Consider the following 18,041-nt stretch of genomic DNA (forward strand, 5'->3'; position numbering starts at 1 on the left):
CCCCATCGGTAGGCAATTGGCCTTTGCTTTTGTTGCGTCTACATTGTATTTAATACTTTAATTTTGGAATTTCAAATTCGAACGTTGTTCAGGTAGATTGGGTTACAGTGGGGGGGTGGGTTGTTGGTTGGGTGGGGTGGTGTTGTTTACAAGTAGCAAATGGGGATATTAATATATGTGAATCTACACTGACAATGACTGTTGCATGTTCGCTTTGATTAAGGCAAGGAAAAAGTGATTTGATTTTGGTCCTGGGCCCAGCCAATGGACCACCGGCGGTAGTGTACAAAACTCAACAAATTTAGCGTAACTCCAGAACATATGTATGTATGTATGTATGTATGTTATGTATGCATTTACATGTACATACATGACGAACGTGTACAGGCATTCACCGAACACCTCAACGATTGCATAGAAAATATAAAGACAAATCTCTTGCAGTTTGCAGTTGCATGCCACAGGCACAGACACAGGCAGAGGCCAGCGGCCAGCGGCCAGCGGGGGGCTCCAGAGAGCTGTTGGGGGCTGGAAGCTGCTCCTGGCTGCTCTACCTCTAGCGCACCAGAGGCAGCGGCTCCAGGAGTTTGGCCGTCCAGGCCTCGCGGTTCTCGACATTCTCGATGTGGCCGCGACCCAGGCACTTTCCCTGCGAGATCAGCTCAGCGAACTGGGCCACAATGGGATCGCGGCCAACCGACGCCACAGCCGTAACCGTATCGGCCTCGTTGACGAAGTAGGCCACGAACTTGAGATCCTCGAGACTGCCGTCGATGATGACATCCTTGTAGGAGCCGTGGCCGGCGTAGCGGATGCCCTTGCCAAATAGCATCGTAAAGAAGAACGGAACCGCCTCCAGCTTCTTCACGGAGCCACACATGTTGATGGCAGCGATGCGTCCATGGTACTGCGCCAGCTGGTAGTGGCCGATGTTGACGCGATCGTGGGCCAGCCCATGGATGTGAGCATTGGCAATGTCGCCGCCCACATACACATCGGGAACATTCGACTCCAGGAAGTCGGTGACGTCCACAGAGCCGTTTCGATTAATCCGCACGCCGGACTTGGCCAGAAACTGGGTATTGAGCGTGGAGCCGGTGCCGAGGATGAGGAGATCGCACGGTATGCGCGTTTCGTCCGCCAGCTGCACCTCCGCCACATTGCCGTCGTCGTCGCCAATGATCTCGGTGATGCCGCTCTCCATGCGCATGGTAACTTTGTTCTCCTCGAACAGCTGGGCCACACGCTGTCCGATCAGCTCCCCGAAGGCCGCCTTGAGCGGAACTTTGTCCCGCCCCACCACGGTCACGCTGGCCACCTTGGAGACCAGCGAGGCGGCCGCCTCCAGGGCAATGAAGCTGGCGCCCAGACAGACAACGCGAGTCGCCTCGCTGACTGCTGCGATGATGCTCTTTGTGTCGTCCAGCTCACGGATGGTCTTCACGTTGTTCAGATTGGCGCCCGGAATGGGGGGCTTGAAGGAGGAGCAGCCGGTGGCAATGTAGATCTTGTCGTACTTCACCACGTAGCCATTTGTGCAGTGCAGCTCCTTTTGGGCCGTGTCCAGCTTGCTGGCTCCGACGCCGAGCCACACCTCGATGTCGTGCTGCTTGTAGAACTCCTCGTCGCGGAACCGCAGCTGCTCGATGTCCAGGTTCATGGCCTTGGAGATCTTGACGCGATCGTAGGGCAAGTAGTTCTCGCGGCTCACGAGAATCAGGCGGCCAGTGAAGCCCTCCTGACGCAGCGTTTCCGCGCAAACGGCACCCGAGGGTCCGCCGCCCACCACAATGAAGCAGCGCTGATCCTCCGGCTTGCGCGCTACCATGTTCTTGACCCGCTTACTCTTCGCCAGATCGGCCCGCTTGGCCCGCAGCATCACCTGCCCCTCGGAGCTGACCTGCACGTTGTAGCAGGGCAGCGAATCGAGGCCGGGGAAGTCCTCAATGTCGCCCGTCTCCAGGTTAAAGCAGGCCCCATGCCAGGGGCAGCGCACACGGCCCTGACTGAGGGCGCCAGTGTTCAGGGGCGCCCCGAAATGGGTGCACTTGGCCCCCACCGCCTGCAGGCGGCCGTTTTGCTTGACCAGCAGGACGCGCGTGTCCTCGTCGAAGTCCACCTGCTTCATCTCGTTCTCCTTCAGGTCGGACACGTTGCACACGGCCACGGGGTCCGTGTACTCGACGCCATCCGCATCCGGCTGATTGGCATTGACTGGCATACTCGCGTCTTTGCTGCTGTCGCTGCTGCTGTTGCACTTGGACTGATAGGAACCCACGGCGCCACCTGAGAGACGGAGACAGAGACACAAACACAGAAAGAGAAGAAGAAGAAATTAACGACGGCAGATAACGGATCTGTTCACAAATCAGAAAATGAAGCACTTAAAAAATTTTCTAGTTTTCCAGTTTCCAACTGAACAATGGGACAGGGGCAGGGCAGGGCAGGGCATGGGGGAAAGTCAGTAGGTGCTATGCCTGCTCTGCCTGCTATGCCAGATGCTCAGGTAGAAAGCGGCTGGTATGGGATCGACTCCTCAGTCTCTAAAATGTCTTGGCCGTGTTCAGAACTCGTCGTCGCCCTGGTGGCCCTGGCCCTGGCCTTGTGCCTCGGCCTGTCTTCCTGCGATACTGTGCAGCAGCTGGAGCTACAGTCGCTTCGCAGTCACAGGGAAAGGCTTCTGGGGGAGATCGAGCGCATCTACATAGAGCAGCCGCTGGGCACGGAGACGCAGCTGCTGCTCGACGATCTTCAGTTGCGGGACCAGCAGCTGCGGCTGCAAATCGACCACCTGGAGGCGGCCCATGGAGCTGACGGGGCAAACTCCAACTACAGCCCCTCGGAGGAGAGCAGCAGCACCCAGCGGCTGGCCATCAATCTGACCGCCGACTTTGAGCATCTGCAGCACAAGCTGGACGACCTCAAGCATCATCTGGAGCGTCTGGACGAACGCTTTGCCGCGCAGCAAGGCAAGCAGCTGGACAGCCACCCGACTAGCAGCAGTTCACCAGCAACCCCGGCCCCCTCCGGCCTCGGCTCGTTCTTTTGGACACCGTTGCTCACAATGCCGGAGTTTCCACAGGGCACCATAGCCACTGACAATGGACAGGACCATAAGCAGCAGGGGCAGAACCAGCACCAGAACCAGCACCAACACCAGACCCAGCAGCAGGGTAGTCCCTCCATAATCAAGCGGGTCCTGGACATGCTCCGACCGTCGGCCGCTGGCCTGCGTAACCGTTGGACCGAGTCGGAGAAATCCGCCTCAGGATCTGGATCGGGATCATCCGCCGCCAAGCTTCAGGTACTGACCGCCGAGGAGCTCTTGCCGCAGCTGCAAGAGCAGCGCAAATTTCTGGACAATGCCATCAGCCGACTGGAACTCCTGTCCGCGACGAAGAGCCCAAAGAAGCATCAGGATCGATACGTATAGATAATCGTTTGGATTGCCCCCCCAAGCCAGCTGATTGATTGCCTGAATTTTCCCGACCACAACAGACCGGAACTTGGCAACAGAAACAGACGCCCCATGACCCCAACACCCCAGCACTCCACACACTGACTCATCTAACCTACTCCAATGTCATCGCCACTGTGCTACGTCATCAACAATAAAAAAGAGCGGGAGAAACCAGCAAAAACACCTGTAAGCGTGTGTTCAACTCCAACTCCACTTGTTCCACTCAGATATGGTTGTACTTGAAATCCCCTCGTACTCTTATCGTCTTATCGTCACATCGGGTTCGGGTGTGTCCTGCATATCTATTACGGGTACGAGTTGTCGCTCGATATCTCTGGTGATACCTCGCCCAGCCATAAAGTCGCTCGCAATTTGATTAGGGGCCTCCGTGACTCGCTAATTTGGGCCCACGCTGGCCTGGGTTTCAATTGGGGATTGATGATATGATACGCTTGCACGCAAGAAAGGGAATCCTCCAGTCATCCATGTCATCATCAGTGCGAAAAGTCGACCGATCAAATACTGAAACATTGCGAGCTAGTGGAAAGAAGCTTCTGTTCTCTCTCTGCTCTCAGCCCCGGAAGGTCAAACATATTTAAATATATGTAGGTTCCATTTACAGTGGGCTGAATAAGGGATGACCTTTTAGGGCTGCCCTTTCAAGTTTTGATCATCAAAAATTCCTTCATAGCACAGGGAAATTTCCAGGGATGCAGCCAGTAACATTCTCTACGTAGCCCTAACGTACCTTTTCCCTAAATTGTTCCCTATTTGGATATTTCCCCGCTATATACAAATATCTGTTTCTACTCGTCCGTTTCTTTTCAACTTCTTGCAATGAGTACCCAAGATACGTATACATAAGTGTGGAGAGAGGATACTTTGGTCTTCCAATCCTATCCCTGAAATTGCGCACTTGTTCGTGAACTTCTTCGCTGCACTGTACGCGTCTATGCCCCTTTGCCACATTAATATGCCAATGTCTCTAATTAGGAATGATTTTAGATTTTTCGTTTTCTACCGACACGCTCTCTCACTCTCGCACACACACACACGAACCAACGCACACACACACACTGGCTGCTGACCCACACAAACCGGTTGGCCTTGTCTAACCAGCATGACTCAGATGGCAGCAAGAAAATAAACAGTTTGTAACACCGAAAACAACAAGAGAAGCAAGCAAAAACAATAATTATTGCACGAGAAGAATGGCAAACATTTTACCGAAAATTATTAGACACACGAACTGAAAGTTCTGGCTGTTCAAGGATTTGCAAAAAGCTGTAGGTTTTCTCTTCTCTCTGATGTGAGCTCGAGCTCTGCTGGGGGGGGTGACCGACCGTCAGCAGGCAGGCGAATAGCACGAATGACGACCGCTGACGTCGCGGGTGACGATGTAAGCTAGTCCGCAAAGAGATGGCGGGAAGCGGGCAGAGGCAGACGGAATGCCGATAACAGTCACTAACAGCTGGAGACCGCAAACGGTTATGGGAAAGGCCGGGAAAAAAAAAATAAAACTGCGCTCTCCACTTCCACTTCCACTGAGGCACGGCACTCATTCCATTGAGACCATTATTGTCTTGTCGGTTTCGAATCGGCTCAAATAGACCTTGTGTGAGTGGGGAAAGGAACATGACTTTCCCCCCTGCCATGGTCGGCAAGATTGGATTATATGAATGTAAATATGTTTGTATGTCTGTATGTGAATACATAGATAGAAAATCCCAAGATCGGAACACTATAAGCACTCACATATGTACATACATATGTACATATCTGCCAAAGAAACACTCAATCCTTTTGATAGAAACTTGTTTGAATTCGCAGTGTTGTGTCACACTTCTGTGCGTAAATATGTACGTAAATCGCAACACTAGGGATCATACATAATTGCATATTTAAATCGGGATGTACATATGTATACATACCTGTGGATTGTTCCTTTTTCGGCGTGACATTGCCTGTCGTTTTGTACTCCTTGCAGTTAATGGATCCCATTGTGTGTATGCGACGGCGGCCCTGCAGGTGCCTTTGATGCTTGTTCTCGGTGACTATTGGCAAGCTGATCGGCGCGAGTGATCTGGGTTGGACGGTGTGCCTCAGAATGATCGTTCTGGTCAAGTTCAGAGCTTGACGATAGTAGGGCTGCCACCTGAAAGTACACTTTATGATTAGTTCCTGCTCAAGGCCTTTCCTTCGTTTAACAGCTAGCGTAACTTGTTATTAATGCAGCTTACTACTATCATTATCAGTTGATTATAGTTCACACAATTGCATGGATACATCATACATATGTACATACATATTAATTTATAAGTATTCATTTGTGGAAACGAAACCATTTCTGCTCGATTCGGCGCTGAGTCATTCGGGTTTTTTTTGTGGTTGCGAAAAGATTCTTGATAGTCGCTGCCCGAAAACCGCCCAAGTTCCGGTCGTTTCTGATATCTTTTGGCAACTAAGATATGTGCGCGGGTATGCACTCATTTTTGAGTAGTCGCTAGTCATCTGGCGTCTCCTCTTCCACTCACCTATCTTCGGTTCATCCACAAACACTCCTGCTTCCAGTTCCAGTTCACATGGAGAAGTACGGACGAACAGAACAACAGCAAAATTCAGAAAATGAGAGAGAGTGGAGAGCGTGCGTGCAACAGGTTCGCCAAAAAGATAAAGATGAGATGACGATGATTGGTGGGGATGGGAGATGGGCGATGGGCGATGGTGACAGGAAACAGGCAGCAGGCAACAGGCGTCAGACACCAGGCGGCGGCGATGTTCGAGGCGAGAGCAAGAACGTTGGCTGAGAGAAACAAAGAGAGAACAAGCGCACGTCTGTCGAGCGTGGACTGCGAACCGCGTATGCCGCACAACTTCGATAGTGGAAACATTGGGGCTCTATCGCAGCAGTGTTCGACGCACACACAAGCTTACAGACATGTGCAAACATGTACGTACATGTGTACAACATGCACTGCGTTTCAGTGTGCGTGTGCTCCACTCTCGACCAGGTTTTTATGTGTCGGTGTGCGGCTAACGAAACGACTCGACCTTGCCGCCGTCGCACTTCACTTCCAGGCAAAACTCTTGAACCTTCTTTGCACGAACCACGCCTCACCACACAAGCACACAGTACAGCAAAGCCCCGCCACACCTACCACACCCCGCACCGCAGCCAGTCACACTTGCTCCATACCGGTTTGCATTTAAGGGGGCAACCTTCGTGGAATGCAGCATGCCCCAGCATGTAGAGGGGTTCACCTGTTGCCAGAGCTTACTGTTATGTACATGTATTGCATCACCGACTGACCATAAACGATCTATCAGTCCCGACGATAAGGTAGAAGAAACTAGGAACAAGGGCATCACAAACATTGTGGCGGTTACTACTAGTTTTGCCAGTTCGAGTGGAATTACATATGTAGTATAATATAATAGCTGCTTTGCGTTTCTATTGTAATTTAGGTTCATTTCCCCTTCAATTGTTCACAATTCCATGTCGAATTCCGGTTTCGGCTCGTTCCTCAAGCTTTGGCTGGATTAACTTCTAACGACAGTCCAACGAAGAGCCTAAAAGTATCTAAATTTGTGACTTCGATGGCACGTTACTGATAATAAACAGTCTGCTACACGCCAGCACGTACTAAAACATGCACTTAACCTTATACATATACTATATACCTGTATATGTATGTATTTAGTTATATGGAGACATACTTACACACCCATTGATTGATTTCTCTACGGATTAAATGCCCACAAACACTTGGACACCAACAAGAATATAATTATCAGTGGATGAATTCCCTGCTCGTATTTTTTATTGGCTTTTGTTTTTGTTTTGCATTTGCCGCTTCGTTCGCCGTGCATCAGCTGGGTCGCCAGTGCTGTAGAGCTACCAGCTGTGACCAGTGTTGTTATCGACAGACAGCAGGGCAGCGCCACCGCCGCACACTAGCTTTAGTTAGTCCCAGCGCAGCACCACAGATGGCGCTGAGTCTAGGCGGGATTTGAGTTTGTATTTGAATGGGAAATAAAATATGAAATACACAGGAGCCATTGGGTGTGCGGTCTCCTTTGTAATAGAACTGCTTTCTTTCGTGTTAATATTTCTCGTTTACTTGTTTTTCGCCCCCTTTAAAAATATAGTTTCATTTTTTCACAACGGACCCCAATTAGATACGCCGACCACATGATCCGAGCACTTTTAACACTGTGGTCACCCAGTGCAGTCAGCATACGAACAGAAGACGAGGCTCAGAGCCAGCGCCCGGGCCAAGCTCAGTTCCCGGGACAAATTCGAGCTCGCTGGGAGATGCACCACCGTTCCGGTCATATCTCGCGACACCCCCGAATGATAGCCCTTGAAATGGCCGGGCGTGAGAATCCGTCCAATATGTTGGACCGAGTCGAGCCAAACAATCAGCAGCCTCCTGCGGAGCAGGATTTAGGTAAGATCCAGGTAATACGGTCCCGACTACAGCTCTTTCATCTTCCACTTCCATTTCCCCTCCAGACTTGAGCGAGTCGGAGCCAGATGAGGAGTTCTTTTTTCAGGCTTACGATAGAGGTTACTCGGTCCGCCGTCGGAGCAACTTCACCATGCCGCGCTCGGCAGTCGACGAGCCCGTCAGTCAGCCCATCATTTGGCTGGCCCTGGAGGCACTGGAGAAGCGTAACCGCAAAGCTTCCGCTTACCGAAACCGAGGTTCCGCGGAATTTGTGGCCCAGTTCTTGGCCAAACATCTGACCATGGAAGTCTTCAATGCTGGCAATCAGCCCGGCTATGGTCCCTCCAACATTCGACCGACGTCTCCTCCACCACGCCCACCAGGTGTCAACTAGGAAAAAGTCTATCCACATGCTGCTCGGGGGTACAGTCGGGCTGGTCGGCGTCCAAAATTTCGCGTGAATGCACACACTTCAGGAAGCTACGCCCAATTAAGAATCAAAATTCATGAGAAGCTCGGGGGCACAATTGAAATTGTGCTGTCGATATGCACTCTCCCGTGACGACACATCCTGCAACAATCTTTGACCCAGCCAGATACTAGTTTCAAAAATTCAAAAGACGTTTAGCAGAAAGAGGGGCGGCATCAGAGGCATCGAGAACCGATTCCATTTCAAATTAACCAAAAGAAACAAGGCTTCCATAATAAATTCCGCATGAAAAGTGTTGATTACTATTGACACGAGCCCCATGATGTTATTTATTTGTTATTTGGCAACTGCCATAAACTGCTCACCCTTCTGCTCCCATCCTGGGATTGGGGCTGCACTCTGCCGACACTCTGAGGCTAATCGCGCGAAAATCAATTTTAATTAATTATTATTGCGACTAAGTAGTCTGCCCTACACAAATGTGCATGTGCACATTGCGTTTTGTATGTAAGTGCATTTCATGTGAATATATACATATATATTTATATACATATACATATATTTGTAAATCATCCACGCACTTCAGTTGAAGTGCACAAAAAAGTAGCTTCGAAAATGTAAGCTGGGAATGCTGCGAGTATTTTATGCTGAAACGTATACGAAAACCTTTATTGAAGCATTAATAAGTGACACCATTGTTAGACTTAACACCTGCTTTATTTATTTAATTACTGTTTTTTTATGTTCAATCAAACTCCCTTTCCGATATGCGCTGCATGCGGCTTTGCATAGTACTGAAGCCATGAAACGCACTGTATCCGATTACCGAGTTTGCCTTGTAGGAATCCCATTTTGTATATCCGATCTGCCGCATTTGTTATTTTTTCCTCAATTATTAATGAATGATTAATGAATTCGTTGGAAATGCGGCTAAAGTTTTTTATTTCTCATTTATTATTTGTTTATATTTTATTTCCATTTGAAATCGTGCTCCTAATCGCACACATGAATTCCCAGATATGAATTTGAATATAAATATTATATAGTCGATTCTGTTTACTTGAGTCCACGTCCACGCGCCGCTCAAGTGATTCGGTCGCTGTGGAATCGCTGGCCTGCCTGCTGGCGCAGCGAATTCAGTGCGTGTGGGGGGCGGGGGCAACAATTCGCGGAAAATGCTGGAGAATGCTGAGAGGTGAAAGGTTAACAGGACACACGCACCCGCAACCGCACCCGCTCGCTCTCTGCCATGCCACACGAAGCACCACACAAAGCGAGAGTGCAACGGCCCCAGGCGGTGGCCGTGTGGTGGGCGTGTTCAAGGCCGCGCCTCGCCCAGACAGAGTTCAGACAGGTCCCCCGTAGTCCAGGCCCCGAATCCCAGCCTGCGCCACGGCGGAGACTGAGCGGAGCCATTGGCCGCACTCGCTACAGATTAGAGATGGGCATGGCATTGGGTCCGTTTCTGGGTCACTGATTCCCACTGATTCCTACTGATTCCTGTTGGCAAGCGAGCCAACATCAGTTCGAATAAAATGAGCCAAAGAATGAATCCTGAATACCCTAACTAAGGGGGCCATCTAATGGCTATTCACCTGTTCAATGATGTGCCATTTGTTGTAGATTTTAAATCAATCCCAAAGAACTAAGTATTAGAACAAAACTAACAAAATAAATAGATCCTGTCTAAGGAGAGCGGAAACCTTGAGTATTTTTCTTTTTTTTTTTTGGCATTATTTAATATATCTAAAGATATTCTGTGAATTCTTTTAAAGAATTCTTTCTTTCTATTCAGGAATAGAATCATTTATCATCATTGATCCGGTGTCCGGTGTACAGAGTTGGCTATGGAATGAAGCTCAAGGACTTTGAATATGTACCATCAACCCACTTGGAGAAGTTTGTCGTCACTGTTTTTTGCCATCTCTGACTCTGGCTCCTCTCCAGCTCTGCAATTGTTTTTTTGGGCCAGACATTGACCTTGAGGCCTCTTAACCGATTGCAGTTCATTGGAAACAGTTCGCCTCCCCATCCCCAGTCTCATTCCCAGTCTCAGTCTCAGCCTCATTCACATCCCATTTCATTCCACACCACCCCCGTCAGGCCGAATGGTTCAAAGCCATTTGGACCCACAAAAATGTGTGTCTATGCCCGCTGGTGGTCTGTATATATATATACATACATATGTATGTACATACACACATATATCGCTATCCTGTTGTTGCTGGGGACAGGTCGCGTTGTGGGTCGCTTGGGACAGTTTATTGACATCGGGTGATAATTTGGTACTTATTCGTATCGCTCGCGGGAAAATAAACGCAAATACTGGATTGGAATCGGAATCGGAATACTCGTACAAAGGTGAGGATCTAAGATCTATATGGGGCGGTTTCGGTGACGGTACAAAGCATCTAACGAATCGTATTCATTTTTTTAATTTATGAACTATTTCCGTTTGCCATGGACTGCTCTTTTAGTTGCTGAATTTATTTCTTAAATACAAAACTATGAGTATTATTTTATTATATTTATTTTATTATACGAGCTTCTGTACTACATTTGTTGTGGTTGCTCAAATAAACATTCACGAAAATTGAGCATTCGCTGGAATTAAGGTTCGAGTAAATTCGTAAGAAAGATATCACATACCCGCATACATATACGTACATATGTATGTACGTGCCTCCGATAAAATTCCTATGATATCATATGAAGGATTTGCGCCACCCAACTGAACTCCGATGAGCAGAGTACGCACTAAATTTACTTTGAGGTATTTCCATTCAATTTTATGGAACTTGCAACTTAATTGCAAAGTTCAGTTTGCTCTACTGGGAACCCACCCGATGGGTTTTTGCTGTTGTTTCTGTTTTGGTTGCTATAATTAAGATTGTGGACTGTTGTCGCCGATGTCTAGGCGTTTCATCAACAACAAACACCAGCAGAGCAAGAGGCAGAGCCAGAAACAGAGGCTGAGGCTGAGCCATCACCTCCTCCACGCTTCTGGGTCAATAATCTGCGTCTGAGCTGGATTGTTGTTGGCGCCCGCCTGCCGCACATGTCAATCAATGGAGATCCAATTTTAGCACAAGTAAACAATATTTGCTCGATCGATCATCCATTCGGCGGGGGAGGGGAGGTTGTGGGCGGCAAGGGAGAAGTATAAGTGGAGTCCAGCCAGCTCAGTGGGGCCTCCCACAAGTGGCTTATCGCCAGGCGCTGGGGCATGAATAGAGGAAAAAACCAAGGGAGCTCGCTCTGGTTCTTCATTGTGATCGCATCGTTGTGTTGGCTATCGATAATTCGCAAGTCATCGATTTGGGACACAGACGGCCTTCGATGAGGGTCCCAAATGCTGTCCTTTGTTGGCTCTTATCCTATCATATATGTAGGATAACATTTGTTATACAATCTACGAACGATAAGCGTATAAAGCGGGACTTAATCGATTAATCGATTATTTATATAGGTATACACTGTGAAGCTAATGAAGCAAAAACCTGTAAGCGTGTCATTCAGTTATCGTCAGCTATCGACCCTCCTATCGATATTGTGCAGCTTTGATCGATAAATCCCAATAGACCAATCATCCGTTGACCCTGACGCGGCGTGCCTCCTCCGTGGGCCATCCCACCTTGGACTTTGCACCGCATTGCGTATGCCATCATCCCTCATCTGCGTCCCTCCAAAGTAACCCTCCCCGCTGCCACCATACCCATCCCCATCGAAACGAAGTGCCAGATCCCAAGACGGCTGGCTTATCTCTCCAGATGACTTAGAACGGAGCAACTCTCGTTCGCTCTCTGTTGTTTTCCTCGCGAGAGAGATTAATGCTAAAAATAGGGATCTTTTATTTCGAATGAAAACTAGATCACGTCGACTACACGTTGCCGTTGTTTACGGTTTTTTCACAGCGTTACGCCCCACGCCTCACGCTCCACGCCCTCCGATGCGACGATGCCCCGTTGGTTTCCGTTCTTCATCTTCTGATGCTGCTCCGCCGCCTTCTCCACGCTGCACTCGGAGTTGCAGGCGCAGTCGAAGTCGTAGCCGCAGTCACGGCAGCGCCAACGCCAAAGCAACAAGAACATCAACAAGTCTTATCGACAGACATTATCTGACGAAGCCCAAGACCCCAGATCGCCCGTAGAATATGTGGGGTATACGTATACACATGGGACCCCAGCCAGATGCCATGCCATAACCCTAGACCAAGGACCAGACCAGACCGTCAGGAAGGAATGCCCGTGCCAATTATCTGTAATAATCTCGTACAGGCGCTCCAGTCTCCCCTGCCAGTCTCATCGAAAATAACTGCGGTTCACAGTCCACAATCAGTGAAGCGAATTCCAATCAAAAATACAACTCAAATATGTACATATACATAGGTACATACATCTGTATGTATAATAAAGAAACCAAAAGACTGGTTAGATCGATACTGATGCACTTTACTTAAAAAATGTTTTTGACCTAAGTAGATTCCTTGAAGGAGGTACAAATAATTATACCCAAAATGTGGCAATTACGAGTGCTACATGTAGAACGTTGACATATCATCGGCAGGGATGATGTTGTTCCGATGAATTCACTCTATTTGCTTCTGTTAATGTTGCTGTTGCTGTTGCTGTTTCTGTGGCTGCTGTTTGCATTTGTCATTCTCAGCCAGATAACGCACACACGCACATGGGAACGGCACGCACACAGACACCACTTACATGTATGTACATACTTCGCTCAAAGGCAATCTCGTGAATGTTACTGTCAGTGTACCCGGCCGTACTTAATGCTGAACACTCACAATCCCGCCCATACAGATACAGTGGCACCACAGTGACCCAAAGTTGATTGGATGGATGTGTCATGGCCAGAAATTTGTTTTCTTTCATAACTTTTGTTTACTTTATTTTGTTTTGTACCAAAACATGCGGCTCCACGCTTAAAACGGGGGTTCGCTTGGGCCGCTTCCCTGGACCGTGGCTTTCACGTGCACTTACATATGTATAGCCATGGGCCCGGAAGCAGTGTAACTGTAACTGCATTTAACTGCATATTACGAACATAGGGATACCCACTGAACGTACGTAAGCACATACATACGTATATATGTATGTACATATGTATGTACGAGTATACTCGTTCTGGTGGTTCTCAATGGGATTTATCCCATTCAGGCATTCAGTCCGTTAGAAGCTAACAATCATAATTATTTGAGGGGAATCACATGTGTACATATGTATGTATGTACATATATTTATGCCTTATGCCTGTTGCATGCCTCTCCACGAATAGAGTATACCTTGGACTCCTCGTGTACCGTTCATAAGAAACACACCCGAACGCGAACGAATGGAACGAATACGACTTGCCGACGACGGCAAGCAAGAGCGGGGCTTCGGCTTCGGCTTCGCGGAGCGCTGGCCGCACTTAAACGGTTCTTTTTCAATTTGGCTGTGAAACAACGAAGAACGTGAGCAATCCAATCCGATCAGATTCCTCTCAATCGCGAACCGATTCCACAAAAAACGCAGAGCGGAGCTAACTGGAATCCAGGCGAATGTGCAACGAAAGTGAAACGAAGAGCAGGCTAAATAAGCGGAAGTGAGAGACACAATTAATTAGAACACACTCAATTTGAGGCAGTGAAAGAAAGCTTTGAACGCACTCACTTAATTGAAGTCACTGAGGGGCTTGCTTCGCTTCGAACAATTGGAGCAATTGGAGTGTCAGGGAGTGTAGCATTTGAACATTTATAACACACTTATTTTTTGGTGCAGTGTAAGCTTCGAACAACTGGAACACACACACACATACACACAGGCACTCAATTGGATGGAGTGGATGTGGATGCGTGACAGCAACAGCAACTGCAAAGCCAACGGCAGGAAGTGGCCAAACTAGAGAGCGAAAGCGACACACACACTAAAAGAGAGAGAGCGAGAGTAAACGAGTGGGACAAAGAGAGATAACTGCCAAACAGCAGCAGCGCAAACAGCTTCCAATCGCAGTCTAATTATAGCGCACTGATGTCTAAAAATAAGCAACAATTCCACAGCCACACAACCACAAACTCGGGCAAACAAACCCATTGAGAGCAGCCTGCAGATCAGAGAGAAGTGTAAAGCAGTTTCGATTCGAAATTCGCTTTCGTCAGTGTCGCGCGCGACCAACAGCTGTTTATTTGACAAAAGCGCGCTGGCTGGTGATAAGGAAAGCGATAGCCCAAAATCAGCGGCAACGCCAAAGGGTGCAAGGGCGGCAAGCGAACGAAGCGAACGGATCGAACGGATCGTACGGAGCAGGCGCAGCTTGCGGGCCATACACGGAAACAGAGGCGGGACGGGACAGATAGAACGCCAAGGAGCCATCACAAAATGCGAGCAGCCTGAGTGGACAGAGCGAGAGGAAAGGCTGAGAGAGAGCGCACATGACGAGCAACCGAACATCGAGCATCGAGCATCGAACATCACTCATTGGCCGGACATTGAGTTGGCTCGGGCCGGCCAAGGCGCGCCCCACTTTTGAGATTCAACATCCAAATCCACATCCAACTGCAAGCCCAGACGCAACGTGAAACGTCATCGTAGCGCAACGGCAACGGCAACGGCAACGTCAGCGTCGGCCGCATTTCGCACTCAAATCGAATTCTGCTCAGGGACACGACGCCACACGAGATGCAACAACAACAACTGCAGCAGCAGCAGCAGCACTCAAGCACATCAGCAGCAGCAGCCGAAGCAGAAGCAGAAGCCCGTGTCACCCCCCGAGTACAGTTCGATTGCCCCAGCCGCGGCCCAGACGCTCGCACCAATCGCCTATCGATCCCGAAAGCTCAGTGAAAGACAGCTCAGATCCCTGTCGATCCGCTTCGGTGCGCAATCGTGTTCTTTCCTTTCCGCACAACGGAAGCTTCCCCAACTATTTTCGGTTTTTTTTTTTTTTGCACGTAACACAACCCCATAACTAAACCCCCAAAACACATAGGGAACTCCCCAAAAAAAGATAAACGTTAGTGTTAACGATTTTGTTTTGTTTTGTTTTGTTTTCTGTTTTCGTCAATTGATTGTGATTTTGAAACGGTGTGATTGCAAAATAATTAACCTGCAAATTACCAAAAAGAAAGTTCCTTAGGCAAGTGATACTACGACAGAACTCTAGAGAGTGCACGCATATACACAAAATACAATATACACACACACACACCACACACACCACACACACACACACATATATATATACCCTACGTATATCCACAATACATACATATATCTACGTGCATAACAACATAAGGCAAGGTCCAGACAAGGAGAATACTATACTCTATCCACGCCCAGGACACGCAGCATGCAAACGTGAGTAAAAACAACCAGGATTACTTTTGTTGGGGTGGCTTTATAGTAATGTGGATTAATACCTGAGAAGAATAATGGATTCGTGGGTTAATGGTTGTCCATTCTATTAGAGAACAGACGGACGACGCATCTATCATCTGACTTTGATTCCTAGTCAGTCCTAGTCCTAGTCCTAGTCATACCTAACCTAACCTACACCAAGCTTAGTTAAGCCTAGGCTTGGTCATCCACTTCATGGGTAGCTCTGCGAACTTGATCTGAACATGATATGATCAAGAGATAGAGTCAAATTCTTCCGTGAGTGACTCAATCGAGATTCCTTAGAATCAATGAAAAATTTCTTGAAAAATGATCCCATGCTGGAAATGAATTGAAAGCCTTATCGATCCATTTGCCATCGACTCTTATTGATATTCGAGGAACACTCATCTTTACCGACAGGCCGATCAAGATTCAATTGAAATCCGAAATGGATTCGAGATCAATCCAGCCGAACAAACCATCGAAATTCCATAAGCTTCGATTCGTATATGCGAGTGGTGGATTGGGTGCAGCAATACGATAACTGTGTGACAGGACAGGATGACCGCCTCTTGTTTATTTCCCACTCGGTGCAGTGTACGCGAACGCGAAAGAAGTGGAAAACATTGAACCACATACTATATATAGGGTCGGGTCTGGCGGCTGGAAGCTGATTCTCAAAAGCAAACAAAAACAAAGCCGCATGGGGCATGCCTCTCGCCCCCGTCTCTCCCATGGCTCCCTCCCGTTGCTGATTGTGTATAAAAGGAACTCATGTTCCAAATGATAAGCCGCTTCAGAGGCAGACTGGGTTTATTTTTAAACACTGAAGTTTATGTAAATATTTCCTGGCCATCCCCAGCCTCAGCCCCAGATCAGGCCTCAGCCCCCAGCCCCCAGACCAAGCCTCGACCCAGCGCCAGACAAAAACATCTGAGTTGAAAAATACAATAATATTTGACACTGATAAACGAGGAGCTGGGGTCCCATCCCAAACACCGAGAAGCGGGTGGTACCGAGCGATATCTGTGGAGGTACCCGGAAAAGCATTGCGGATGACAGACTTGACGAATATAAACTTTTGGAACAGGTGTAAGCCAAACATAGTTCCATAGTTGAAGCTCAAAAGCAAGCTGGAGTTTACAAGTAGTCTTGATATCTAAGAATTCTTTACAGGGAAAATGGTTTGGTAGTAGTCCTGGATGGAAGCATGGGGAACTCTTGAGAAATGTGTTTCTAGTATTACCCCTAACCCTTCTTCCTTTGCAGATGATTCTCGCAGTGGCAACGTCTAAGCTTATCGTAGTGCTGGCCGCAGTCATGCTGGCCCTGTCGCTGTCTAACTCCCTGTCCGAGGCGAGTCCCGTGTCCGTGACCACGGAGGATGGTGGGGTGCGCACGCGCTGTGCCGACATCCTGGCCGAGTCCATACAACTTATCTGCAGAAATCGCACACGCTCGCTGGCCGATGCCTATCGTAAGTTTCCATGAGTTCCCGCCGAGACCCTGAGAGTCCTACTAAGATCAAATAATCAATGCGTTTACCATCGAACAGCCAACAGCTTTGGGCGTCGCACCAAGCGGTTCTCTCCCGACGAGATATTCTACAGGCCACTGCAGAACGGTCCCACCCACGATTGTTGCAGTCGTCCGTGCAACTACACGGAGCTCAAGCAGTACTGCGCTCCCCCCGAAAGTGAAAACTGAAAGAAAAATCTAGCACTAGCCACCAGATACCCTTTCAAGCTGGGCATAGCTGCATAGCTGCATACATAAATATTGAAACAGTATCCAGATACTGTTCAGCACCAGCACCAGCACCTGTAGCACCAGTAGCACCAGCAGCACCAGCAGCACCAGCAGCACCAGCAGCACCAGCAGCACCAGCAGCAACAGCATCCAGAAAAGCACCAGCATCTAAAACCACATAGATTACACGTACACCTAGTATATTCCATTAATTTAAACTACGCTCTAATTGCACTTTGTAAAAATAAACATGCGAATGCGAGAAATCCGTCTAGGAAAATGCCCACTTTGTTATGGACACATCCGTCTGATATTCGTTTATACAAATAATCGTAAATATACTCTTACTTATTATGTACTTCGACTGCACCTGTACTTGATTGAGAGAGAGGATAGGGTCAACCTGAGGTGAATGTGAATATGCTAATTAGGGTCTACTTTGAAACAACCTCTTCTCCATGGACCATCCGATTTCTCTTGTGCAAATGCAGTTCAAATTGATATATTATTGATTCCTCAGCTCATTTCAATTTCCGCTTCTTTGCCGCAACCGAAACCGAAACCGAAACGGAACCACT

At 48.4% G+C, this 18,041-nt stretch overlaps 4 protein-coding genes across 7 annotated transcripts; 3 read left to right on the plus strand and 1 right to left on the minus strand.

The window, feature by feature from the left end:
* Nucleotides 1–43: 43 nt before the first annotated feature.
* On the minus strand, nucleotides 44–7,290 carry LOC111071881 (apoptosis-inducing factor 3). Of its 4 annotated transcripts, none has more exons than XM_022363420.2 (3): nucleotides 7,182–7,290; nucleotides 5,392–5,615; nucleotides 44–2,286 (listed from the first exon to the last, which is right to left on the minus strand). In XM_022363420.2, exons 1-3 carry the CDS (start codon nucleotides 7,187–7,189, stop codon nucleotides 557–559), a joined length of 1,962 nt encoding a protein of 653 aa, XP_022219112.2. In that variant the 5' UTR covers nucleotides 7,190–7,290; the 3' UTR covers nucleotides 44–556. The 4 variants fall into 4 exon arrangements, with proteins under 4 accessions (XP_022219112.2, XP_022219115.1, XP_022219114.2 ...); XM_022363423.2 differs by lacking the exon at nucleotides 7,182–7,290 and adding an exon at nucleotides 5,995–6,201; XM_022363422.2 differs by lacking the exon at nucleotides 7,182–7,290 and adding an exon at nucleotides 5,766–5,873.
* On the plus strand, nucleotides 2,429–3,703 carry LOC111071886. The gene has a single exon (XM_022363429.2). It carries the CDS (start codon nucleotides 2,474–2,476, stop codon nucleotides 3,431–3,433), a length of 960 nt encoding a protein of 319 aa, XP_022219121.1. The 5' UTR covers nucleotides 2,429–2,473; the 3' UTR covers nucleotides 3,434–3,703.
* A 224-nt stretch (nucleotides 7,291–7,514) lies between the features above and the next one.
* On the plus strand, nucleotides 7,515–8,661 carry LOC111071845. Its single transcript, XM_041596142.1, has 2 exons — nucleotides 7,515–7,906; nucleotides 7,972–8,661. The coding sequence occupies exons 1-2, from the start codon at nucleotides 7,653–7,655 to the stop codon at nucleotides 8,303–8,305; spliced, it is 588 nt and encodes a 195-aa protein (XP_041452076.1). The 5' UTR covers nucleotides 7,515–7,652; the 3' UTR covers nucleotides 8,306–8,661.
* A 5,120-nt stretch (nucleotides 8,662–13,781) lies between these two features.
* Nucleotides 13,782–17,743, plus strand: LOC111071851 (probable insulin-like peptide 6). Its single transcript, XM_022363382.2, has 3 exons — nucleotides 13,782–15,693; nucleotides 16,984–17,191; nucleotides 17,270–17,743. Exons 2-3 carry the CDS (start codon nucleotides 16,984–16,986, stop codon nucleotides 17,419–17,421), a joined length of 360 nt encoding a protein of 119 aa, XP_022219074.1. The 5' UTR covers nucleotides 13,782–15,693; the 3' UTR covers nucleotides 17,422–17,743.
* Nucleotides 17,744–18,041: the final 298 nt, after the last annotated feature.

Source organism: Drosophila obscura, unplaced genomic scaffold (assembly GCF_018151105.1).
Source record: "Drosophila obscura isolate BZ-5 IFL unplaced genomic scaffold, ASM1815110v1 contig_96, whole genome shotgun sequence".
Lineage (NCBI taxonomy): Eukaryota > Metazoa > Arthropoda > Insecta > Diptera > Drosophilidae > Drosophila > Drosophila obscura.